This window comes from Quercus suber, unplaced genomic scaffold (assembly GCF_002906115.3).
Source record: "Quercus suber isolate HL8 unplaced genomic scaffold, Cork oak 2.0 scaffold_703, whole genome shotgun sequence".
In the NCBI taxonomy this organism is placed as follows: Eukaryota; Viridiplantae; Streptophyta; class Magnoliopsida; order Fagales; family Fagaceae; genus Quercus; species Quercus suber.
The window spans coordinates 111,133-137,277 of record NW_027070144.1 but is presented as its reverse complement, the minus strand read 5'-3'; the positions used below and the strand labels follow the sequence as shown (position 1 = coordinate 137,277).

Below are 26,145 nucleotides of genomic sequence, written 5' to 3'. Positions count from 1 at the left end.
AAATATATATGTATATATGATTTAGTTCCAAATCTTTTTTTAATTCATTTTGCTCGCCATTTTTTTTTTTGTGCCACACTTGTACAAACATGACTTTTTTTTTAAGGAGTTTTTAACTTATAACGTCCGCTCCTGATAATAGCTCTTTATCATCATACCAAGACACTAATCAGTTTTTGGTGTAAGCGGGAATTAAACCCAGATCTCTTATACAACCATCAGAGATTTTACCAGTTGACCTAACTGAAACCCACTACTCGTCATTTATTTTATTAATACTTATAAATATTTAATTTTGCAAAAGTACTCGTAAAGAATTCTATGAAACCAAACATGCGGAGCATAAAGCCAAACATGTGGAGTCATGAAGTTTCTAAAAGAAAAAAGTTTTGAAGTCATAAATGGTCTTTTTATAAACTGACTCAATTATATTTATAAATTAATGTGGTTTTATTCGTATAGTTCATTAATTATAATTTATTTACATATAACTTTTTAATTTAGCCGTGCCACAACATAATACTAGTTTAACCATAAATTATCAAAAAAAAAAAATCCGAACCTAGGAAAGGAAAGCCATGATGACAAGAAAGAGAATCAAGACGTTTCTGTCCTTTGGGCAAATATAAGGATTTTTTTTTTTTTAATTTACCAATTTGGTCATTTTGGAACTGACGTGTCCTTTGTTATAGTTAGGATGTTAATTCTATTTATTTCCGAAGATAGGGACGAAATGGGTAACTACCCATAAAATGCTAACAATATAATTAGTTGTCAACGTTTTCAAACTAATTTTTTTTTTAGCACCTCGAGTCTCAGAAAGTCGAGTTATAAATATATATGTATATATGATTTAGTTCCAAATCTTTTTTAATTCATTTTGCTCGCCATTTTTTTTTTTGTGCCACACTTGTACAAACATGACTTTTTTTTTAAGGAGTTTTTAACTATAACGTCCGCTCCTGATAATAGCTCTTTATCATCATACCAAGACACTAATCAGTTTTTGGTGTAAGCGGGAATTAAACCCAGATCTCTTATACAACCATCAGAGATTTTACCAGTTGACCTAACTGAAACCCACTACTCGTCATTTATTTTATTAATACTTATAAATATTTAATTTTGCAAAAGTACTCGTAAAGAATTCTATGAAACCAAACATGCGGAGCATAAAGCCAAACATGTGGAGTCATGAAGTTTCTAAAAGAAAAAAGTTTTGAAGTCATAAATGGTCTTTTTATAAACTGACTCAATTATATTTATAAATTAATGTGGTTTTATTCGTATAGTTCATTAATTATAATTTATTTACATATAACTTTTTAATTAGCCGTGCCACAACATAATACTAGTTTAACCATAAATTATCAAAAAAAAAAATCCGAACCTAGGAAAGGAAAGCCATGATGACAAGAAAGAGAATCAAGACGTTTCTGTCCTTTGGGCAAATATAAGGATTTTTTTTTTTTTAATTTACCAATTTGGTCATTTTGGAACTGACGTGTCCTTTGTTATAGTTAGGATGTTAATTCTATTTATTTCCGAAGATAGGGACGAAATGGGTAACTACCCATAAAATGCTAACAATATAATTAGTTGTCAACGTTTTCAAACTAATTTTTTTTTAGCACCTCGAGTCTCAGAAAGTCGAGTTATGCGCTCATACCTCGAGTTTTTGATGCTCGATTTTTATAGTTTGACCTGGCCTAGTTCCACGTAGCATCCCACATGGAACTCGAGTTTTTGAGGCTCGAGGTCTAAGCCCACACACCCAGAAAGAAACCGAAAAAAATTAGAGCATAAGAAAAAAAAAAATAGAGCATAGGAAAAAAAAAAACCCCGAAGAAGAAGACAGAAGCCGCAAGCCAGAAAAAAAAAAAAAAAAAAGAAAACCCAGAAAGGCCGGCGCGACCTGGGCTACAGTGCGGCCAGGGTCGGCGCGACCCAGGGCTCGCGCGGCCCGGGTCGCAGCGGTCGCGCGCGACCCCGCCCCCGCGGCGGCGCCGGTTGCGCCGGCCGGGGGTTGCCGCCTCTTTTTTTTTTTTTTTTTTTTTTTTTTTTTTTTTTTCTGATGAGCATCTTTTTCTAGATTCTTTCTCTCTCTCTCTGATCTGATTTTTTTTTTTGGGTATTTTGGTTTGTCTCTCTGATCTGATTTTTCTTTTTTTGAGTATTTTGGTTGGTAGATGAGAGACTTGAATATTTTTAAAATTTTTTATTTGAAAATCGAGTTTTTGAGACTCGAGGTCCACGTAGACGCCACGTAGACGCCACATAGACCTCGAGTCTCAGAAACTCGAGTTCCAAACTCAACTTTCTGAGACTCGAGGTGCTACTAATCAATATTGTTTCTGAACCGAGCTAACTAACTAAATAATTATGAAAAAAAAATAGTTACCCATTTCGTCCCGAAGATAGCACGGTGAAGTTTTTTTTTTTTTTTTTTTTTTTTTTTTTTTTTTTTTTGCAATAACTAGTAACTAGTAAGGAACGAGGATAATTCCATCACAAGACAACCACTTTTTGGATAAGGAAAGTTCGTAACAGTCCTTTAAAACGAAGTTGTTCAGCAATGTCCAATGATGTTGCCCCACGTAAAACTTGTCTTTTCACATTCTTCCTGTTGCTATAATTCAGAGTCTCGCAATGGGTGGCCCCCTTGTGGAATTAGAATAACAGCCTGTCAGATGATAAGCATTGTAACAAAGGTCATAGAATACAGGGGTGCAAAGTAGTGGCAAACTTAGTCGGTGGAAAGTGTTACAATGGTCATATATGGTGTAGGATGTTCATTCAAAAAGTTTATAGTGTAAAGTGTAATTTGGGATGACAAATGGTTGCCAACACCATCTACTTACAAGGCATCTCCCCCGAACAATATCCCCAATTTCCAATGGTCTCCTCCCTAATTGATCCAATGACAAAGTGGTGGAGATTGAACACAATAAGGGCTGCCTTCCTTCCTTTTGAAGCGGAGACAATTTTAAAGATTCCCTTAAGTCATGACCTTCCCGAAGATAAAATAATTTGGATTGGGAATAGACGTGGGGAATTCACTGTAAAAAGTGCCTACCATTTAGCATATAACTTACTGGTTTCAACTGAGAGTGATGAATGCTCAACTGGAGACCCGTGCAAACTGATTTGGAGGAAGCTTTGGCACCTAAATCTCCCACCAAAAATCAAGATCTTTGCTTGGAGAGCTTGTATCAATGGCCTTCCTACAATGGAGGCCATAAACCATAGAGGAATTTCCCATTCCAAGACCTGTCCAGTGTGTAAAAATGATGCTGAGAATCTTGATCATGCCCTCCTTAGTTGTGCCTTCTCATCCTCGGTCTGGAATCTTTGGCTTGAAAATCCGCTACGCATCCATGTACTAAAAACTCTTTCCTTGACTCTACTATCTGTATTCTCTCCAATGCAACGCACCAAGACTCAAAGCTTTACTTTACTATTGCTTGGGCCATTTGTATAATAAAAACAAGGTTGTTCATGAAGGTTGCGGGCTCCCTCCTAATCAGGTATGGCATTTAGCGAAGAGTAATGTTGAAGATTATGTGAACTCAGCTTTGTGGAATTTCAGTCACCAAAGAACTTCCCCAACCTGCTGGGTTCCTCCCCATGGTTTTCATAAAATAAATGTTGATGGGGCATCTTCTAAATTGGATAACTCTTTTAGCATCGGTGTTGTCATTAGAGACAGCCATGGCCAAATTGTGGCTGCTCTTAGCAAGCCTCTCCAAGCTTGCTTCACTGCTGAACTCTCGGAAGTGATGGCGCTGGAACATGGAGCTCTCTTGGCTCAGGAGCTTCAACTATCTAAGGTTATATTTGAATCAGATTCCCTTAATGTCATCCAAGCAGTCCATGATAAAGCTACTGGCAGCAGCTATGGGCACATTGTGCATGGTATTCTTCAAGTTAGTGAATCTTTTGAAACATGCCTTTTCAAGCACCTAAACAGGAACTTCAACTCCATTGCTCACGAGCTTGCTCAACTTGCTAGAAGATCCGGAACTCAACACCTTTGGTTTGGGGTCACGCCCCCTTGTGTAATTCCTTTTATTTCAAGCTGATATGATGTAATTTGTGTTTCTGTCCTGCTTGTAGGCAGATTTTGTATGACTCTTTGTTATGGTTTAATTCCATATCATCCCCATTAAAAAAAAAAAAAAATGTAATTTGGGATATAGTTTGTGATGGTAAAATATTATTTTTCCCTAACGTATTACATAAAGTTTATAAACCATAACCACACCGCACCTCATTTTTGCGATTACATGTATGGTGTAATGTATAAGATACGGTTTGAAACCAATATATATTTCAAATTTTGGACTTTTCCTGCCCAACCCAAAACTGATTTTTCCTTTTGTCTTGGGTCAAGTTTTAAACTATTGAGCTGGTTTTTTTTTTTTTTTTTTTTGATTATTTTGGGTTGGCTTTCCTAATCAACACTTATTAGGATTATTAAACTTTTTTTTTTGAAAACTAGGGTTATTAAACTATTAAAAAAATATTAAATATTAAAAAATAAATATATTAATATATAGAGAAAGTGCGGTGCGATTTGTGCAATTTGTGCGATTTTTTTATTATAAAACCACAAACTGCATTACATCACGCGGTGTAGTACATTGTTACATGTGATGCTGTGTTGTTATACCATTTTGTGGACAATCAGGGCCGGCCCTTCCACTAGGCGAATTAGGCAATTGCCTAAGGCTCCCAAGTGGAAGGAAGGTCTCAAAATTTTAGAAAAGAAGGGGTAGTAGGGGGAAAAAAAAAGTTTCAGATGAATCTAAAAAAATCTGGCACATTCTTTTGACCAAAAAACAAAATTTCTCTTATACCCGATTAAACATTGGTAGCACAATTTTTTTTTTTTTGTCTAAATAAAATCAATTGTCCCAAAAATAACATCATTATCCTCTAGACAAACCAAAATTCAACAAGATAAACTACAAATCCAATTTAAGAAATTAACCACAAACAATCAATAATCAAAACAAATAAAAAACCTCAAATCCCTAAAAATTTTACCGTCTAGGCCTTCAAGGTTTTTTTTTTTTTTTTTTTTTTTGGTTATTGGTGGTGTAACAGGATTTGTTTTATGTTTTTTGTGTATGGGTCTTGGCAGGTTTTTTTTTCATTAAGCATGCCTTTTTTTTTTTTTTTTTTGGTTATAGGTGTAAATGTAATAGGATTTGTTTTATGTTTTTGTGGGTGGGTCTTGGCAGGCATCTTCTTGGCTAGGCTGGCCTTGTTTTTGTTATGGCTATGCTTGATTTTTTTTTTTTTTTTTAANCACCTCGAGTCTCAGAAAGTCGAGTTATGCGCTCATACCTCGAGTTTTTGATGCTCGATTTTTATAGTTTGACCTGGCCTAGTTCCACGTAGCATCCCACATGGAACTCGAGTTTTTGAGGCTCGAGGTCTAAGCCCACACACCCAGAAAGAAACCAGAAAAAAATTAGAGCATGAAGAAAAAAAAAAATAGAGCATGAAGGAAAAAAAAAACCCCGAAGAAGAAGACAGAAGCCGCAAGCCAGAAGAAAAAAAAAAAAAAAAGGAAAACCCAGAAAGGCCGGCGCGACCTGGGCTACAGTGCGGCCAGGGTCGGCGCGACCCAGGGCTCGCGCGGCCCGGGTCGCAGCGGTCGCGCGCGACCCTGGCCTCGCTGCGGCGCCGGTTGCGCCGGCCTGGGGTTGCCGGCCTTCTCTTTTTTTTTTTTTTTTTTTTTTTTTTTTTTTTTCTGATGAGCATCTTTTTCTAGATTCTTTCTCTCTCTCTCTGATCTGATTTTTTTTTTTTGGGTATTTTGGTTTGTCTCTCTGATCTGATTTTCTTTTTTTTGAGTATTTTGGTTGGTAGATGAGAGACTTGAAATATTTTTTAAATTTTTTATTTGAAAATCGAGTTTTTGAGACTCGAGGTCCACGTAGACGCCACGTAGACGCCACATAGACCTCGAGTCTCAGAAACTCGAGTTCCAAACTCAACTTTCTGAGACTCGAGGTGCTACTAATCAATATTGTTTCTGAACCGAGCTAACTAACTAAATAATTATAGAAAAAAAAATAGTTACCCATTTCGTCCCGAAGATAGCACGGTGAAGTTTTTTTTTTTTTTTTTTTTTTTTTTTTTTTTTTTTTTGCAATAACTAGTAACTAGTAAGGAACGAGGATAATTCCACTCACAAGACAACCACTTTTTGGATAAGGAAAGTTCAGTAACAGTCCTTTAAAACGAAGTTGTTCAGCAATGTCCAATGATGTTGCCCCACGTATAACTTGTCTTTTCACATTCTTCCTGTTGCTATAATTCAGAGTCTCGCAATGGGTGGCCCCCTTGTGGAATTAGAATAACAGCCTGTCAGATGATAAGCATTGTAACAAAGGTCATAGAATACAGGGGTGCAAAGTAGTGGCAAACTTAGTCGGTGGAAAGTGTTACAATGGTCATATATGGTGTAGGATGTTCATTCAAAAAGTTTATAGTGTAAAGTGTAATTTGGGATGACAAATGGTTGCCAACACCATCTACTTACAAGGCCATCTCCCCCCGAACAATATCCCCCAATTTCCAATGGTCTCCTCCCTAATTGATCCAATGACAAAGTGGTGGAGATTGAACACAATAAGTTTTAATCTTGTGTTTATATATATATATATATATATATATTAGTTATTAGTAATATAATGAATAAATCTTTATTTATGCAGGTAGAGATTGCTAAAAACTTGTTATTATTCGGTGAAACTATAACAATACTTTTTATATAAATCATGTTCTATTTCTCATTTGCTCTACACTTGAAAGTTATTTTTTATTTTAATCTTTATAAATATATTGTTTGAATAGAAATGTCTACTAGAAAAATATGCATTTCGATATGAAAAACTTAAAAAAAATAAGAAAAAAAATAAGAAAAATTAATTGAATCTCAAAAAGGATCAATGGATAAATTTATTATTAGTAATAAACAAAATACAATACAAAATTTAGATGAAAATATCACAAATGAACAAGAAATCACAAAAAAGAGTTAAAAGATAAAGAAATGATACAATTGCAAGATAACAATGATGTTCAATTTTGCAATACAACAAATCTTGATAATGAAGTACAAAAGAATTTAGAAGAAAATGAAAATAATGATGAAAATGTCACAAATAAACAAGTTCACTATAATAATGTTCAACTAGAAGAAAACGAAAATAATAATGACATGTTGAATCATATTCCTTCAAATGAAAAATAGATTTTAAATGAAATATATTATAATATAAAAATATTAAATAAATATAAAAAAGACTCCATTTTAGTTATCGTCTTAGGTTCCAAAATGTCTAAGGCCTGCCCTATGGATAATTTTGTCATTGACCACCAAAAATAATTTAAAATTTTATAAGCATTTTGTAATAAAATATATGCTAACTTTAGGAGTGTCGGTGGAATGTCGATGGACAGAGTATGAGACAATAAAGAAGCATGTCAAATGGTTTGAATCTTAAAAGATCCAAGAGATGGACAGTTGGACCTCATCTTAAGTCAAGCTGGCAGTTCAAGCAGTTGAGACACGTGTTACAGAAAAGTACTCTTGGGATAAAACCCACAAATATAAAATAAAATAAATCTCGTATTATTTTGTTTGAGAACTTTAAAAAAATTTAAAAATAATAATCTAGTAGTAATCAATAATGTACCATTATCCTGTTTGCTTTTTCTTTGACATAGATATCCATATCTACCGAGCATGATGCTTCATCGCTATTGGATTCTGCTTTCGTACCTCAATTTACATCTCCTAGACAATTCAATATAATAGCGTTTTTGACAGGGACCTCCTTTACACAATAATAAATATTAAAATCAATCCATTCAAAGAATATGAACTATTTTGATACATTGGGGCAAAAGTTAAAAGGACTAAAATGTGTAATTAAACCTTCAAACGAGCTTGGTAAAGCAAAAAATGCGAAGTAACTATTCAAGGAGCAATGCTCCCTCTAACTCAATAGTAGGTATTGTTAATTTCCATTCATGTGAGGAGAGAATTTGCTTATAGAGCATTGAATACTTTTTCAAAAAGCCAATCTAAATGTTTAACACCTTTCCTCTCTTGCATCATAACCCAAAACCTAGAAGCTAGGATAAGACAATAAAATGAAGTTGAATTTGATTCTTAAACCATAAAACTAAAACCAAGTGACGACTCCCTTATTTTGAGACGCCCTCTTCGTGAAAATTTTGGGACACTCACAATACTCTAAAGAGTCCCTGCATCTAAAATATTTAGATTTCATGACCTTGATCCACTGTGTCTAGAATAGCAAGAAGATTCCAACCCAGTTTTGAAAGCAAAGCTTAATCTTTATTACGAGCTTTTGTTAAAAAGAAGCCATAAACACAAAAGGATCTAACGAATTGTACCTGAAATTTTGCCTCTATAGAATGTTCAATTTTGCCTACTGCATACGAAGTAACAAAGCAAAGTAAAGCAAACCAGGGGCATAAGAAGTTAGGCAGATATACATATCTGATTGTTTTCTTGTAGACTAGGCAAAACTACATCCGTGGCTTCAAAAGTTTCAAGCACCAACCCCCAGAGCAAAATGGCAGGGGGAAAACCCAAATAATTAAATTAAAAAAAAAAAAGAAAAAAAAAAAGAAAAAGAAAAGAAAAGAAAACCCAGCCAGGCTCAGTAACGCCATTTCCTGAGTGCCTGCATTTTCATTTCAGATTTCCCAAATGAAGTTGAATTTGATTCTTAAACCATAAAACTAAAACCAAGTGACGACTCCCTTATTTTGAGACGCCCTCTTCGTGAAAATTTTGGGACACTCACAATACTCTAAAGAGTCCCTGCATCTAAAATATTTAGATTTCATGACCTTGATCCAATGTGTCTAGAATAGCAAGAAGATTCCAACCCAGTTTTGAAAGCAAAGCTTAATCTTTATTACGAGCTTTTGTTAAAAAGAAGCCATAAACACAAAAGGATCTAACGAATTGTACCTAAAATTTTGCCTCTATAGAATGTTCAATTTTGCCTACTGCATACGAAGTAACAAAGCAAAGCAAAGCAAACCAGGGGCATAAGAAGCTAGGCAGATATACATATCTGATTGTTTTCTTGTAGACTAGGCAAAACTACATCCGTGGCTTCAAAAGTTTCAAGCACCAACCCCCAGAGCAAAATGGAAGGGGGAAAACCCAAATAATTAAATTAAAAAAAAAATGATGCCCAAAAAGAGGTGCAATCTGTTATAATCTTTCAGTGTTTGGCAAGGCAATAATCTTTCAAATTGGGTTGTTTTCAACCCCGGTTCTTGATCATGAAATGATGAACTATAAATGCATTACAATTATGAGTATAATCCAGGCCATGCTACATTAGTTGATTTATTGATTATATGCTCTAAAGTTGCAATTATGGAAATTTTACATGCCATTCTATTTTCTGAATCCAAGTTCTATACCACTTAGGTGGTGCACTTATCACGATACACTTACAGCACAAAGAATATAATGACTTAGTGTCCTGCTAAAGAGACAGTGTCCTATTGAACCAGTCTTGGAGAGATATTTTGTCTCCAACTCTTGCCAGACACAAATTGCTCGCTGATTACGTTTTTCCTTGCATTCATCAAGTTTGGTTGCTTTTGATAATGCACATTGGAGGGACAATTATGATACGAAAACTAGTCACCATTTCAGTTATGTTAAAAAATAATGGTGTTTTAGGAACTATAGGATAAATATAAATGCAATGGCAGCTGTTATTAAATTAGTCAACTTTTTTATAAGAAATTTTGGTTTGGTAAACAAAGATTATAAATGTGATATTCCTATTACATTTTCAATGTAATAGATGTAGCCTCAAAAGAAAATTTCTTGTTCTGTTAGATATATAGGTTGCTTGATAAAATTGATTAGTAGTAATAAAAAGAATGATTCAGGAGCGTATAGGCATTGTAAGTTGAGTTGTGGGGAAAATATGTACACCATGTAAAGCATGGTTTTCTGAATTTGGAAGCCAGCGCAAACGAATAACACATAAAAGTTGCTCAAAAAAGAACAGTAACATATGGTGCTACACAATCTGACAAGCTACATGTTTCTATCTTCTTTTGCTCTTTTGATACTACATTGTTAGCTGAGACCAAAAGATTTGATTTGGTTAGCATAGCCATTTATGATGTCTGTTATCTCCATAAAATAATAATAATAACCAAAAAAAAAAATGAAAGAGCTAACAATATCCAGAACATGTACCAAAAAAAAGCAAATGTTGCCATGTTATTGCAAAGCATATTACTGGGTTGGAACTCTCTCTCCCACTTCCCTCTCTGATTATGTTATTATGATCCACAGGTAGGATCCAAGCGAAAGAGAGAGTGTGATCAGGATGACATGTCTAGAGGTGCTGCCCGGGCTCACCAGTTTCTGAAGGAGTTTTCTGATTTGCCATTAGACAAAATGGATTTGAAACAGGCTCTGCAACAAGTAAACAAATTGAAGGATGAGTTACAGAAGGATGCAGTAAACTGTAGCTGGCTCCAGCAATTCTTCTAGACGGCCCTAGAATGGAGCTTGTGTTTTGGATTGTGTATAGCTCGTTGCTGTAAATAAGATGCCTTCCATTTAATTTTTGGCTACCTCTCCCACCCCCCCACCCCCCCCCCCCCCCTCTCTTCTCGAGGCAGGGGAAATCTGAAATGAAAATGCAGGCACTCAGGAAATGGTGTTACTGAGCCTGGCTGGGTTTTGTTTTGTTTTCTTTTCTTTTCNTACTTCAATTCCGAGTTCTTAGTTCCTTTGATGGTATGGATCTTGGTAGTGGAATAATTAATTTATAATTGATTGATTGATTGTATAATTAACCATAAATCGCTTTTATTTTAATCTTGCTTCATTTATGGGCTCAATTAACGTCTTATCAAGTCATCTTTTGGTGTTCAGGTTTAGCTTGGGCCATCTGTGAGCACCTTGTGGAGGTGATCAAAGCACCTACATTGTTTGCAACCCACTTTCATGAACTGACTGCATTAGCTCGTGAAACTCCTAATCATGAGCCCCATGAGAAGCAAACTGTTGGTGTGGCAAACTATCATGTTAGCGCACACATTGACTCAGCAAGTCACAAGTTGACTATGCTGTATAAGGTAGATGCATGCTCCAAAAATATTTGGTTATTTACAGTACTATTTTCCAGTGTCATCATGAATCCAACCATAGTTGGTCGGCTTACTTCTCTTTAACCTTTAATGTGCTAATTTTTTTGGATTGATAAGTAGCAAGTAGGTGGCTTCCAAAAACCAAGAAAATAAGGAAGTCAGGGAAAGAGAGTTTCTAATTTAATGAAGAATTGTATGCTGAAAGTGATGCAGGACAACCTAGGCTTCCCGCCTAGATTAATCCCACAGTAAACCTTAGGCTTCACCACCTAAGGTTGTTTGGATTCACCAACAAACGCAATGCAAACTTTGCATGAATAATCGCTAAATAATATTAATAATCGTATAATAGTCTGATTACAAAATAAATCATCTAGAGCTTTCAAGAATCTCAAGAGAAATAAATAAAAACCTTAAAATCTAAAATTATTCAATGAAAGTCCAAAATAAAATATTTAAATAGTTTCTGGTTATGCTCCTGCTTCAGAAAGGAACTGTTAATGACTGGGTTTCTAATGAATATATCATACAACTATCATTGCCAATACTTGTCTATCAATTAATCCAGGTTCCTGTATTTTCTTTCTAAAAGTCAACTGATCAGTGCCCTTGCAAAACTTTCTACAGAGTTTAGTTTATGCTTCTATTATGCAGTTCAACTGGACATATTCATTAAAAAGAAAGATCAAAAATAGTTCTTTTGCCTTTTTCTGTATTGCAATTTAAGCTATGACCAAATTTCTAGTTAGTGATGGTAGCCATGAGTTACCCCTATGAATTTTACAATCACCTTAAAAAGAATATAAAATTTGCCACCTGTCTTTTATTTTATAAGACTGTCAAGTGTGTAGTGATCTGGTGGGTTAGCATTGAATTGACAAGGAGGACAAAATATGCGGAACAATGACTGTCAAAGATATTCTTAAATTCACTTCAGATATTTTCTGTTGAAAAGTCAATATTCATTATATCTTGCTTCAAGCTATTTTTGCTTAATCTTTTTCCACTATTATCTGGCATTTCTAATCTCAATTTTTTAATGTGCTTTGCATATTTACACATTACATCATAAGGTCTAAAATAGCAGTATAAAGTAGTTGTTTGGTTTCATGGAGAAGACTGTCTACAGATTTTGCAGATATGTGTAAAAAAATTGTTACACTTTTTAAGAAGATTGAAGACTTATAATTCCATTGTTTTCCTAATTACTCAATGATGTTTGCTTCTATCCAACTTGCTTAGAACGTTAGTGTTTGTATATTTTTGAGAAAAATTGTGTGCACTCCTGACTTCATATTTGATCATATACTCCAGGTTGAGCCAGGGGCTTGTGATCAAAGTTTTGGTATTCATGTAGCGGAATTTGCAAACTTTCCTGAAAGCGTGGTTACCCTTGCTAGAGAAAAAGCTGCTGAATTGGAAGATTTCTCACCTACTGCAACCATTACGAATGATGCCCAAAAAGAGGTGCAATCTGTTATAATCTTTCAGTGTTTGGCAAGGCAATAATCTTTCAAATTGGGTTGTTTTCAACCCCGGTTCTTGATCATGAAATGATGAACTATAAATGCATTACAATTATGAGTATAATCCAGGCCATGCTACATTAGTTGATTTATTGATTATATGCTCTAAAGTTGCAATTATGGAAATTTTACATGCCATTCTATTTTCTGAATCCAAGTTCTATACCACTTAGGTGGTGCACTTATCACGATACACTTACAGCACAAAGAATATAATGACTTAGTGTCCTGCTAAAGAGACAGTGTCCTATTGAACCAGTCTTGGAGAGATATTTTGTCTCCAACTCTTGCCAGACACAAATTGCTCGCTGATTACGTTTTTCCTTGCATTCATCAAGTTTGGTTGCTTTTGATAATGCACATTGGAGGGACAATTATGATACGAAAACTAGTCACCATTTCAGTTATGTTAAAAAATAATGGTGTTTTAGGAACTATAGGATAAATATAAATGCAATGGCAGCTGTTATTAAATTAGTCAACTTTTTTATAAGAAATTTTGGTTTGGTAAACAAAGATTATAAATGTGATATTCCTATTACATTTTCAATGTAATAGATGTAGCCTCAAAAGAAAATTTCTTGTTCTGTTAGATATATAGGTTGCTTGATAAAATTGATTAGTAGTAATAAAAAGAATGATTCAGGAGCGTATAGGCATTGTAAGTTGAGTTGTGGGGAAAATATGTACACCATGTAAAGCATGGTTTTCTGAATTTGGAAGCCAGCGCAAACGAATAACACATAAAAGTTGCTCAAAAAAGAACAGTAACATATGGTGCTACACAATCTGACAAGCTACATGTTTCTATCTTCTTTTGCTCTTTTGATACTACATTGTTAGCTGAGACCAAAAGATTTGATTTGGTTAGCATAGCCATTTATGATGTCTGTTATCTCCATAAAAATAATAATAATAACCAAAAAAAAAAATGAAAGAGCTAACAATATCCAGAACATGTACCAAAAAAAAGCAAATGTTGCCATGTTATTGCAAAGCATATTACTGGGTTGGAACTCTCTCTCCCACTTCCCTCTCTGATTATGTTATTATGATCCACAGGTAGGATCCAAGCGAAAGAGAGAGTGTGATCAGGATGACATGTCTAGAGGTGCTGCCCGGGCTCACCAGTTTCTGAAGGAGTTTTCTGATTTGCCATTAGACAAAATGGATTTGAAACAGGCTCTGCAACAAGTAAACAAATTGAAGGATGAGTTACAGAAGGATGCAGTAAACTGTAGCTGGCTCCAGCAATTCTTCTAGACGGCCCTAGAATGGAGCTTGTGTTTTGGATTGTGTATAGCTCGTTGCTGTAAATAAGATGCCTTCCATTTAATTTTTAGGAACTAAGAACTCGGAATTGAAGTAATATTGTTATTATTGAACATAACTTCAACTAATATGAACAGATAACACAGAACAACATGCAAGAAAGTTCTATGTGACTTAAAATTAATATTCAACCCACACATCAAATATTAAAATTTAAAAGGTCTGATTCATAGTTCTCAGGAATAACATCTCCCAAAGCTCATGTAAAGCAGTAATCCATGAGTGCTTCAAAATGTGCATGACTACCACTGTACCACATGTTCATGCATCTCAGTAATCCATGGTTAGTTTGGCCTGTTCATCCATCTCAGTTTGTATGACTACCACTGTACCACATGTTCAATGATGTGATATTCAGTGTTTCAATAATACACATGAATTAGTTGGTCAGACATTGTATGATATTTACTAGGGTAAGGTTGGTGCAACCACGGCTTTGGCCATGATTTAATAAAATCTAGAAAACATCAATCCAAGGTACTCAACTCTGATAAAACTAAGAAATTTACTCTCTCACCCTAGCCCAGGGCAGGTAAAGCTTGGTTAAATTGGATTTTGTAAAATCATGCTTGGGTGCCAGTGTTTGGGCCACTGTAAAATTTGCAGGGTATCTACAGAGCTAGGCTGGTAGTTTGGGTTCAATTCTCTTACCAACAACAATGAACACTTGGCCCAAATCAACTGAGACTTACGCCACCTACATCAGGTTGGCTACATGTATACGTATTGTGCCAAAAGTGGCTTGACCATAGAAAACAATTATGTATAGTGCCATCAATATATGATATCTGCTTTTTTTGATTTTGTAGTCTATTTAACTGTTTTCGGACAAGTGAAGATAATTTGCAGTCAATATGCAGCAATCAAATCAATATAAATACATAAAAGCAGAGAACTCATGTAAAAACCATGAGATTCTACCAAGTGGCGCATTCTATACAAAGAGAATTGAAATATTTTCAAGTACCACATTAGAGATAAGAACAAATTAAATATTGACTTTTTGTTTCATCTCGTTCAATGTTTCAAGACTTTTTTAATTAAAAAATAAATATTCTTTGTATTTTTTGGTTTAATGTATGAAGACTTTTCATCCTTCACACACACACAAAACTCTTTGCATTTTAATTTACAATTTTCACCTCTTGCACTTCTACCCCTTTATATATACTTACTCATAGTTCTTCATGCCATCCCATGTCAAATACACATAGACCAAAAATGATGTCATTTACCTTCAATCTTTCGACGACACCTACCTAGCTTTAACATTATTGTTTCATCTAATTCTAATCCATATGAGTTGGCTACAACTAAAGGGGGCTTGCATTTTATATTTGAGTGACAACGCCAATTACGATTTCGATGTTAAGGCCAGATGTTGTGGATTTGTGGGTTTTGAAAATTATGTGATTGATTGTGTGAATTTGGAATTTGTATTTTGTTGTAGAATTAAGGAGAAAGCGAGACACATTCTATATCAACTTTAATTTATTTTATAAATTTCCTTCAAAATTTTATTTTATTTTTTATTTCTCATTACTTCAATTGAATAATTATAATGGATATGTGTGAAATTTATAATTGTTGCTTTTTATGATGAACTCGTTAGAAATAAAGTTCTATTCGTTCTATTCTGATTATGCTACAATACATACACAACATTATCCATGCATCGCACAGGTACCTTATTGTATATCTGTGCATCATAACTTACTAGTTTTTAAATAATGCATGAAGCCAAAAGAGAAGTACAAGCCAACTATTCAATCTTATTTTGAATGTTCTCACAACTATAAATTATAATATGAGAGAGAGAGAGAGAGATGATCAAGTGGGAAGCTATTCAAAAGGTTCTATAATGATACCAACCAAATCCATCATAAGTTGATGTCCCGCGTCCCAACTCATCAATAATTATCAGTGACTTATCTGTAGCTCCCTTCAATATGGATGCCGTTTCAAGCATTTCTTGCATAAAGGTAGAAACTCCACGTAACTAAAAAGAAAAAGAACACAATTTAACTTCGACAACAAGGAAATAACAAATTATCTTCTTCTGCCATGAAAGAAATCAGTTCAGAAATTGTATAACAGATGTGTAGCATGGAAAACACAAGATGCTCATTACTGGTGAATTAGTGTAGGAATGTAAAATGTCTAAAAAATAATTGTATCATATAACCTGAAAAACTTCTCCCCAAATGTCTAAATGCTTAGAAATGTATCATGTAATAAACTGATAACATCAGAGTTACTGCTCTAAACATACAAACATATTGGCCAAACCAGCCTATCCTCCTAAAATAAGTTTGGATCAACCTATGCATCAAATAAATCAAATTTACGTGGCATCATTTCATAAATTTAGTGGGGTGTGTTTGGGATAGGCACATAAACCACATTTATTTAAATCCAAGAAAGCTTTCATTTCATGCAACGTTAAAATAAATTAATATTTCTGATAAACATATTTTGAAATTGTTTTAATGTTGTCAGTATTTTGAACATTTTATAAAATAACTAAGTAGTGGATACTTTTATAAACAACCAAGGAGGGGACTAACTGGTATTAGTCCCCTATTAAAGGCTTCAAATTAATGTCTTCAATTCATTATAAAATAGAAAAATATTGCATATGGATGACCCCACCCCAAACAGTTAGCAGCTTTTTTAAAAATCTTTTGATCAACACAATTTTATATATATAATTCCTAGATTGGACACACTGTTGTTGTCACTTAATAGCGAATCAAGTCTCTATTTAACTGGTTTTGCAATTAAAGCAGCACCTAATTATACGAGTATGAATGTTAAAACTAAATCATGAATTTAGCTCCTTTTGAACTTTCTATATGCTTTAATGATTTTTTCTTTTGTCCTTTTAGGTGGTAGTGTTATAAACAGCACTGCAATAAAGTCAATAAAAGACACCTGAAATACATTATTCTATAAAATCAGCAAAATTCGTTACATTTAATCTAAAACTCTATGTAGATTGTGTTAAGTGTTAAAATTTAAGAGTAAAAGAGGAAATGTAAAAATTTGTTTGTCCAGGCCCTCCTATGCATGACTCAGAGGCTTGGCTGACTACTTTGTGTGTGCAAAATTATTCAGTGTTTCCAAAGTTGTAGCTGATATTGGGAGCACAAAGACAAGTTTATTTTAAATTTTATATGTCAATTGTATTTTTTTTACTATTAGTCCTTTGCATTTTATTTTTATTCTTATAAGTTAATTAGGTTATTACTCCTGCATCCTAAATTGTTAGTCTTCTATTCCATTTTGGGATATCCCAAAATAAAGTCCTCTTTGAAATGTCCAGGCCCTCCTATGCATGACTCAGAGGCTTGGCTGACTATTTTGTGTGTGCAAAATTATTCAGTGTTTCCAAAGTTGTAGCTGATATGGGGAGCACAAAGACAAGTTTATTTTAATTTTTTTTTTTTAAATTTATAAGTCAATTGTATTTTTTTTTTTACTATTAGTCCTTTGCATTTTATTTTTATTCTTATAAGTTAATTAGGTTATTACTCCTACATCCCAAATTGTTAGTCTTCTATTCCATTTTGGGATATCCCAAAATAAAATCCTCTTTGAAAAGTCAAATAAGTAATTTCCTAACACACGCTTTAGGCCTTTATTTAAAAAGTCAATACCCCCTCTTTCATTAAAATTTAAATCAAGGAGGTTAGTTTTGGAAACTTGTATCTTTTTGCATAAAAGACAATCCATTAAATGATGTTCTCTTAAAGAGTTGGATTTTCTAAACAGGCCTAATATGGGGCGGAGGGAGTAGTATTTAATTTCCAAGATTCAAGGGTATTATTGTAATTTGATAATGGAATTTTCCAAGTCTATTAGAATTAGGGTTTACTTTTGATAGTCTATTTTAGGGTTTACTTTTGATAGTCTATATAAGCACACCATTGTACTCCTATAGAGACAAGTTTATGATAAACAAAATTTCACCTGGAACTTTTTCTAATGGCACAGTGCTGATTCCTACATTTTCTAAGTTCTAACCCAATTGGTGCTGATTCTAAGTAACCCTATGTGCTAATTCCTAGGTTATTTTTATTTTTCTGTTCTTCAATTTTCACGTTGCATCAAGTATTGTCCTACATCAGTACCAGTGCTGCTGCCTCATTTATCTGAATTCAGCACAAAGCCCTACAACTGATGAAAAATAATATAGAAACAAAAGAATGGTAGAAAGCTTTAAAAAGTACTCCATTTTATGTGTTTCATTGGTGAAACCTACACCAGCAAAAATTATGTAGTGGTAGATGAACTCTTAAGGAATAAGAACTGGGTAGCAGATTAGTAGTAAAAAATAGCATGAAATATGATCCTAGTGGAATCAATTTAATATATACTAAGGTCAATCTTCAAGAGTCAAATGAGAAATTGTTGCTGAACTCACTTGGCAGTCACCAGCACCCACACGAGCAAAAATGCAGTCACGTACAGAAATGCTAGCTTTGTCACATGGAACAAAAGAACCAACTTGTGCCATCAGAATATTCACACCGACCTGCAAGCGCATTATATATAGACATATAATCAAACCCATACAAATCTTAACTAGTAATTGCAGAGTTCGCCGGATTCCCGTACAACGAGAAAGTACAACAGGTATCAGTAACTAGAATAGATAGTGAAGTTCAGTGTGTTCAAATCACAAAATTAAATGCAACAAGGTGACCAGTTCCAAAATTGGTGTTCATTCCAACAAATCAAAAGAATGAAATACATAAATAGTATCTTGTAGTGACATGTACAGGAGCAACACATGGCAGTTATTTACTCTCTTGCAACTAATAGTGAAGAAGCAAGTAATTGAATAATCAATCACACCTGCCGAATAAATGTGGATTTTCCACCCATGTTAGGCCCGGTTATGATCTGGAACCAACTTTTCCCCCTGACCTGATTTGCAAGGAAACCCCAAATAAAAAATTTATAAAATTTATAAAAAATAAAAAAATAAAAACCATTCCATTTCAACTTTCAAGAGTGGAGAAAAAACAATTTTATAGAGTAGCTTATAAATACTCACAAGTTTACAATCATTTGGGATAAAATTAACCCAGTCTTGAGCCTCCACACAAGGGTGTCTACTCCCTTCCAAGATAATATCTCCCTCATCCTATCATAGCCAATTTGACAATAATTTTACAGTAAGTGAACTTTTCTAAAAGAGAATAACAAAAAATCATTACTAATCAGAGAAACCAAAAGCAGCAAATAACTAGTGTCTAATTACCGCTGGAGTGATGTCTGGTCTTGTGTAGGGAGTGGGACAACTAGAAGCCAAATCAGCAAAACTAAGTAAGACATCCAACTCGGAAAGCAACCCAGCTAAAGACCCAAACACCTGTAGAGCAAAACATTCTTCAATCTAGAAAAAAGAGCCAGGAAGAAGAAACAAGAAATAACTAAGTTTAACTACCTCACAAAATGTTGCTGCAGTTTGAACTACTCGGTTAACCAGCTCTTTTTGACAGTTCTTATACTCCTCAAGTATCTTTTGATATTGGTCACCTAATTTTTTAAGCTTTGTATTGGTAAACTTAACTCCATCCTTTCGAGTTTCAAGGACAATAAATTGAGTGGTGAGCTTTTTCCTTATTTTTGGCTCCTCCTTCTTTGTAATTCTAAAAACATGTCCAAACTGCGTGCCCTTATCTAACTTTAAGGCCTTATCTATGGGCAGATCAAGATCATTAGCAGTTTGTTTATGCAAATTATGTATTTGGCGCTCCAATGACTCTTGTTCATCTTTCAGTGCAGACAGTGCAGGATCATAACTAGAAGAAATCATGTATTCCCCATTCTCAAGTTGATCAAGGTCGACAGAAGTTTCTACAAGACCAATGAACTTATTCAGGTGATCATCATCAGTCCAGAACTCGAGCGGATCCAAATACCTGTCCTTGATCAGTGAGGAAAATTGTCCATCATAACGTTCCAGGGCACTTTTAATGTAGGGAAGTCTTATACTTGACTGCATCCAGAAGATGTGAGGCAAATTATAAAGAGGAACTTTAAACTGCAAGATATCTACTTGTGACATAAACATGTAACTGACTTATCAAATAAGAAAACATAAACATATGACTGATTTTAGAGAAAAGCATGTAAGCTGCATCTAATACCACTACAAGAAGCCATCATGGTAAGCTTAATGCCAATAATATGCAAAACAAATCACTTCATAGCATGCAACCCATTGAACAAAGGAAAACACATCAAGATCACCAATATTACTTCCCTGAAGACCAATTATCACTACAATTTCAACATAGGCTGAATTTCCATTGCTACAAATCCCATATACCATTCTTAACAAAAGAAATTAATAGATTAAAGAAAAAGTGCCAGTTGACATTATTAGTCAGCAACCAACTAATGGTTGTTGGTGAACAATATCTTGTCAGTTCAAAAGGGGGGAAAAAGAATAGGTTTTGCTTGCTGCTGGAAAAATTAGCTACACCAACCCAACAACACCAGGACACTACTGAACCCTACCAAATAATGACGATAAACTGGAATTTACCTGGTAAAGTTTTACAATATGCTGCAAACCAACTCTTTTCTTCTCAAGATTGTGCATCAGTCGCTCAATATCTGATATTCTTTTCAGGTGCTGCCTCAGATCTTGGCGAAGAGCAGTATCCTCCACAAATGCTTGTACCAAATCCAGCCTGGAGTTAATTTCCTTTACATCCAGTAAAGGCTGCTTTAGCCACATGTGCAATAATCGTTTTCCCATTCCAGCAGTACAAGTTCTATTCATGAGACCAAACAAACTGAAATTTTTGTTTGCATCTGTTTTGCTTTCCATGACATTCAGTGCCCTCATTGCAGTAGAATCTAGCCTCATGTAACTGTCAAGATTGTACCTACAGATAGTATAATTTCCATAATTGCTCTCATCTGCTAGTAATTCAGCATAAGACAGTAATGCCCCCAAAGCACCAGGTGCAAATTCAAAGGCAGAAACTAAGTCACGAACAGGTTCTTTAGAGCCTTTGACAAGCCTACCAAGATCCTCAACTAAGTCCCTTGTTTTGAACTCAGTTTTCTTCCTCTCAGTTAACATCACTCCACATCTAGTCAAAGCATCATGTAAGTTCCTACTTTCATTGGATTTGCCACTCTCAATAGGCAGAAGGCATTCCTTACAACCAAGAGCAACCAAAGTTGATTCTGTATTTGTAAAGTGGTTATCATCAAGAAATTCAGCCAACCCAAGTACCCTCTTTGTTAAATCAATGTAACTTAACCCTATAGTGCACCCATTTTCACGGAAGTAGGGTGATAGTGCGACAACAACAGGGGAATCCTGCATCTCATTGTTGGCAAACAAAACATCTTCAAAACTGCCAAGATTTCCAGGAGTTCCACTTTTCACCAGTCTCCAGTTTGAACCACTGCCCTCATAGAGCTCAAGAGTATGGTCTGTTCTCTCCAGGAGAAGATCACGGGCAATTGTTTCAAACATGTTTTTGCTAACACTTACACTTGAAAGGGAATCGGATCCGCTGCCCAATTGTCGTAAAGCAGTAGTAGTGTGATAGTAGGTCTTTGCAATAAAAGTCGCATTTTCACCATGAGCAGTATAATAGTCCTGAATGATTTACACAAATATGTATAAAAATAGGCAACCAAATAATGCATATAACAGGAAAAATTTGAGAAGCTATAGAGAAATTCTAGACAGGAGTAATCCCCATAATAAAGCAACCAAAGAATTATAGTTACCAGGAAAGAGATAATTTCTTCTTATTTTTTTCGCTTTCCTTATGCATAAAACCGTTCTCTGATTTTTCCAATGAAATTATTTACTAATAAAAAAAAAGTTACCATATGAAGCAGGCACTGTACTAATTATGTTGAACTTAATCAGAATTGAATTTACAAACACTAATAAATGAGAATGTAAGAACAATAAGAAGAGATAGAGAGCAGAATTTCCAAAGGTTCAGTACATATGACCAGGTAATCCAAAAAAATGCCTACTTATAAGCCTCAAAATACTGCCGAGAACATGGTTGAAATACTATTTCACTACAAATGAGAAGCTAGACATCTTGCAGCAGAGCAACATCTAGACATGCCCCCCCCCCACCCCCTGGGTGTGGATATTCATAGACAACACAGTGCAAAGTAAGCCATAAACACCCAAATATGTCAAGCGATTATGTACATCTCTTTGAGGAAGGAAACAAAACGATATTCATAACCACCCATAGATACATCAAGAATGCTTCCACGGACCAATATATAGTATATTTTAAACTTCCAAAGGCTGTTATTGAACTAACTTTATCATGGCATCAATGGTTTGTAGCCTACTAGAAATAATGGTGTTCAATCCGTTGTGATTACAAGACCTATGGGGTAAACAGTGGAACCTCTTTTGCTGCATTTCCCTGTACCTTCAGACCTGTGGTCTCTTCTATTCTCTTTATTTGGTGTATCCTGGGTTATGCTGGAAACGGTGGCTCAATGCAGGCTTGTTGGCAAGGAAGGATCCAAAGTAAAAGGGGTGTAAAAGCTTGGAAGATTGTTCCTCTGTGTGTTTTGTGGACTACATGTGAGAAAGGAACAATGGGACATTTGATGAAGTTTAATGTCCTACTCACATTATTAAGCAGTCTTTGTTAAGGTTCTTGTTTGATTGGATAACTGCATTAGCCAACATCCAAGTTGCATCCTTTGTAGCTTTTAAAGATCTTTTGAACTTCACTGTGTAATTATTTGAGGCCATTTTGGTACACAGCCTGTGTATCCCAACTCTTCCTTTGTTCTAATAAACTACTTTATTCATTTTTTTTTTTTTTAAAAGCAAGGATGTGACTGTTTTACGATCTATGGCAAGCCCTACAAACAATAACAAGCCACAAAAAACAATATAAAATAAATAGGAAAAGAAAAAAACTAGACTGGTAACCTTTACAAACACTAATGACCTCAAACAAGTTGCAGCTATAACAATAGTTGAGACATTTTGAATCTTCAATTTAGGTCCATCCAAATTACGAGAGGCAAAAGGACATAACCAATATGACAACATTAAAAGGTAACAAGCAGAGTGTATGGCAGAAAACATAGCGAAAACAAGACAAAAAGAAGTTCAGATTTGAACTGACCCTGCGATCAAAGAACCGTACAGCCCTTGGGTCCTGCAATAGAATTATGAAAACAAGTAGAATGATTAGAATTCCTTAGGATTAATAAACAACATTTACATCTACCCTCTTTTTGGTTACCCAAAAAAAAAGGCTTATATAGCCAAGCAAATAAGTAACTACCACTAGTCTTAAATAACCCATTTCTTTTTTTTCTGTTTTTTCTTTTTCTAAATGCCTAAGCAACCAAAGAGAGCCAAAGCCCCAGAATCTGTAAAATTTCACTTTATCTGAGTTGAACTTTCCTATTCATTTAAATAAATAAAACCCCCAAAACTAATTTCCTTCTCTTTTGGCCTCATTTTCCCGGCAACCAAACAGAAAACTAGGGGTTAATAGAGACACTTACATTGGGTAGCTTCTTGAAGAATGAGAGGAACCCTTGAGCTTGCTTAGCATCTACCAACACAACACCACAATACAAAAATCAATCGCAAAAAAATTACAAAAAAGAAAAAAAGAAGCAAAACCCAAAATAGAAATGATAGAGCAAAAAGCTAGGGTTTCTCTATTGTCTTAAATTTTACCGAGTTTGAGCTCCGGAAGCTTGCTCTGCTCCTCAAAATTCCCTTCCATTACTGTTTGTCTTTTAGAGAAATGGCTATTGGAGGCTCTGCAATAATTAAAGAGTTAGTGTTGCTGTTAATATATATACATGTTATATATTAGGGTTCTTGAGAATCGAGAGATGGCGGGAAAGGAATTTGGCGGGGGAATATTTTGGGGCGCGTGTGCTACACGCTCCAAGAGCTGTGTGTGGCTTGGTTACACCGACCTAGCGTGCGTGTGTGCGCACAATCAAAATTAGGAGGAAAAGCTTCGGAGTTCGTTGGGTTTAAGGGCCGGGCCACTTAAAAGTGCCCAAACTCGGTCCATTCTCTACTGTAGATTGGGCTACGCCTGAGCTATCTACTCTCCATACTCTTTGTTTTTGTTTTTTTTTTGTTTTTTTGTTTTTGAGAAGAAATTCATTCGAATCAAAGAGGCCGAACTAGATAACCAACGTTTGATGGTACATTTTTCATCTAGACAGTTAGATCGGGCGACAAAATTGCCCTTTCTAGCTAGAGAATGAGTTACTACTTTCCTTTCTAGCTAGAGTTTTACATTTTGAATTAAATGACCATCCAAAGTAAAAGATGGTTACTTTTTGGATTGGGAGATTTTATGAAGATTTGCTAGAAATAATTGCTACATACGGTGTGCAACAAACATTCAACCAATTGTTGTTGACAAATTTTGGGGTAAAAAGAATTTTTCCTTTATCTTCGGGGTAATTAATAATTTTCCTATAAACTTTGAAATTAAGTGATTTCCCTCCTAGAGCAAGCCCTTAGAACATTCAGAATGAGGTTGCTAAAATGACTAAATAGTCATTTTAGCAACCCAAACACTAAAACACACTCGACAACAATGTTGTCATTTTAACTCATTAGTTTAATATTTTGCTTCATTTCTACAGTGGGCTACTAGAGAAATAACAGCTCACTGTAGCAAGTTGCTATAATTTTTTATTAATTTCTTTATCTCTCTCTCTCTCTCCCCCATATCTCTTTTCTCTCTCACTTCTACTCTGTCAAGTCTCACTTCTTCCCTCCCTCTCTCTCTCTCTCTTAGAGTAACATGTCGCACTGAGCCAATCCTCTGATCTTAGGCCTCAACAGAGCCACGATGTAGTCCAGCAAGGTCATGAGGATGAGTCCACCAAAGACGGCGGTGATGGTGCTTGTGATCATCACTGAGAGATGGCGGTGATTGGCAAAGACCATGTCTGAAAGCAAGGAGGAATAAAAAATGATTGACAGGTTTTTGTTGCCATTGAGAAGTCTTTACTAATTCCTTGTTATTATCTAAAAATTCTTCCTTTAATTTGAGTTATTCTGCTTGGGCTTGGTGGCAGTGGTTGATTGGATGTGGGTTTCATGGGTTAGTGGCATTGGTGGTTGATTTTGGGTGTGGGTTTCATGGGGTGGTGGTTGTGGTGGTGGTGGATTTTAGGTGTTAGTGTTATAAATAGGTGGTTGTGGTGGTGGTGGTTGATTTTGATCTTGGGTTTCATGGATTTGGTGGCTGTGGTGATGGTGGAGAGGTGGAAGAGGAAGGTTTATGGTGATTGTGCTGTGTTGTGGTGTGTTTGATTTCGGTGAGAGGTGAGTCACGGTGACTGTGCTGTGTTTGTGTTTGTGGTTAAGAGGTGGAAGAGAAAGGTTGGTGGTGGTTGGATTGTGGGTTTGTTTGTTTTGTTTTTTTTTTTCCTTTGTTGTAGTGGTTTGTGGGGCAACGATAGAAGTGGTTGTTGCTGTTATGGTGGTTTTTGTGGTCGTTTATCATTATATTAATGAGTTATTAATATTATTTAAGTGAGTTCCTAAAAGTATAAAACTTTTGTTGTAGGGTGTATTATAGAGTGGATTGTTAAAATAGATAAATTAGTGTTTTGAGTTGTTAAAAGCTAAATTTTATAGATTCTTTGCTATGAATGCTCTTAGGGTAGGCCATTTAGGCCATCTTGTAAGGCCCCATATTAATTATTAGTATTACTAAAAAAATATCATTAATGAGTTGTTTATTTTCTTTTCCACTCTATTAAGGGTGTGTTTGTTTGGAGGTGAAATAAGGTAGATGGAAAACTTTGGAGAGAATGAGAAATAAAACTTTTTAGAGTGTTTTGGTTGGGTGGAGAGGAAGAAAAATAAATGTGGGGTTCAGGTGTTTTTTCTCCAAACCCACCAAAAGTTTTCTCTCCAAATTGAAGAGAAAACTGAAAGGAGAAAATGAGGTTACTTAATAAACAAAAATACTCATGTACAACCGTTGTTGTTTTTTTTTTTTTTTTTGGTGTTGTATTGGGGACGTTGCCTCCCTTTTTTCTTTTTTTTTTGGTCTTTTTTCTTTTC

At 35.0% G+C, this 26,145-nt stretch overlaps 2 protein-coding genes across 2 annotated transcripts; one reads left to right on the top strand and one right to left on the bottom strand.

Annotated features, from left to right (window-relative positions):
* The first annotated feature begins 10,940 nt into the window (after positions 1-10,940).
* Positions 10,941-14,056, top strand: LOC136064533 (DNA mismatch repair protein MSH2-like). The gene is made up of 3 exons (XM_065766402.1): positions 10,941-11,178; positions 12,505-12,657; positions 13,779-14,056. The coding sequence occupies exons 1-3, from the start codon at positions 11,167-11,169 to the stop codon at positions 13,977-13,979; spliced, it is 366 nt and encodes a 121-aa protein (XP_065622474.1). The 5' UTR covers positions 10,941-11,166; the 3' UTR covers positions 13,980-14,056.
* Positions 14,057-15,879: 1,823 nt separating this feature from the next.
* LOC112024698 (DNA mismatch repair protein MSH2) lies at positions 15,880-24,051 on the bottom strand. Its single transcript, XM_024057322.2, has 10 exons — positions 23,776-24,051; positions 23,598-23,647; positions 23,210-23,242; positions 20,611-21,684; positions 19,504-20,058; positions 19,318-19,428; positions 19,111-19,200; positions 18,909-18,980; positions 18,475-18,585; positions 15,880-16,047 (listed from the first exon to the last, which is right to left on the bottom strand). The coding sequence occupies exons 1-10, from the start codon at positions 23,822-23,824 to the stop codon at positions 15,895-15,897; spliced, it is 2,298 nt and encodes a 765-aa protein (XP_023913090.2). The 5' UTR covers positions 23,825-24,051; the 3' UTR covers positions 15,880-15,894.
* Between the last annotated feature and the right edge of the window lie 2,094 nt (positions 24,052-26,145).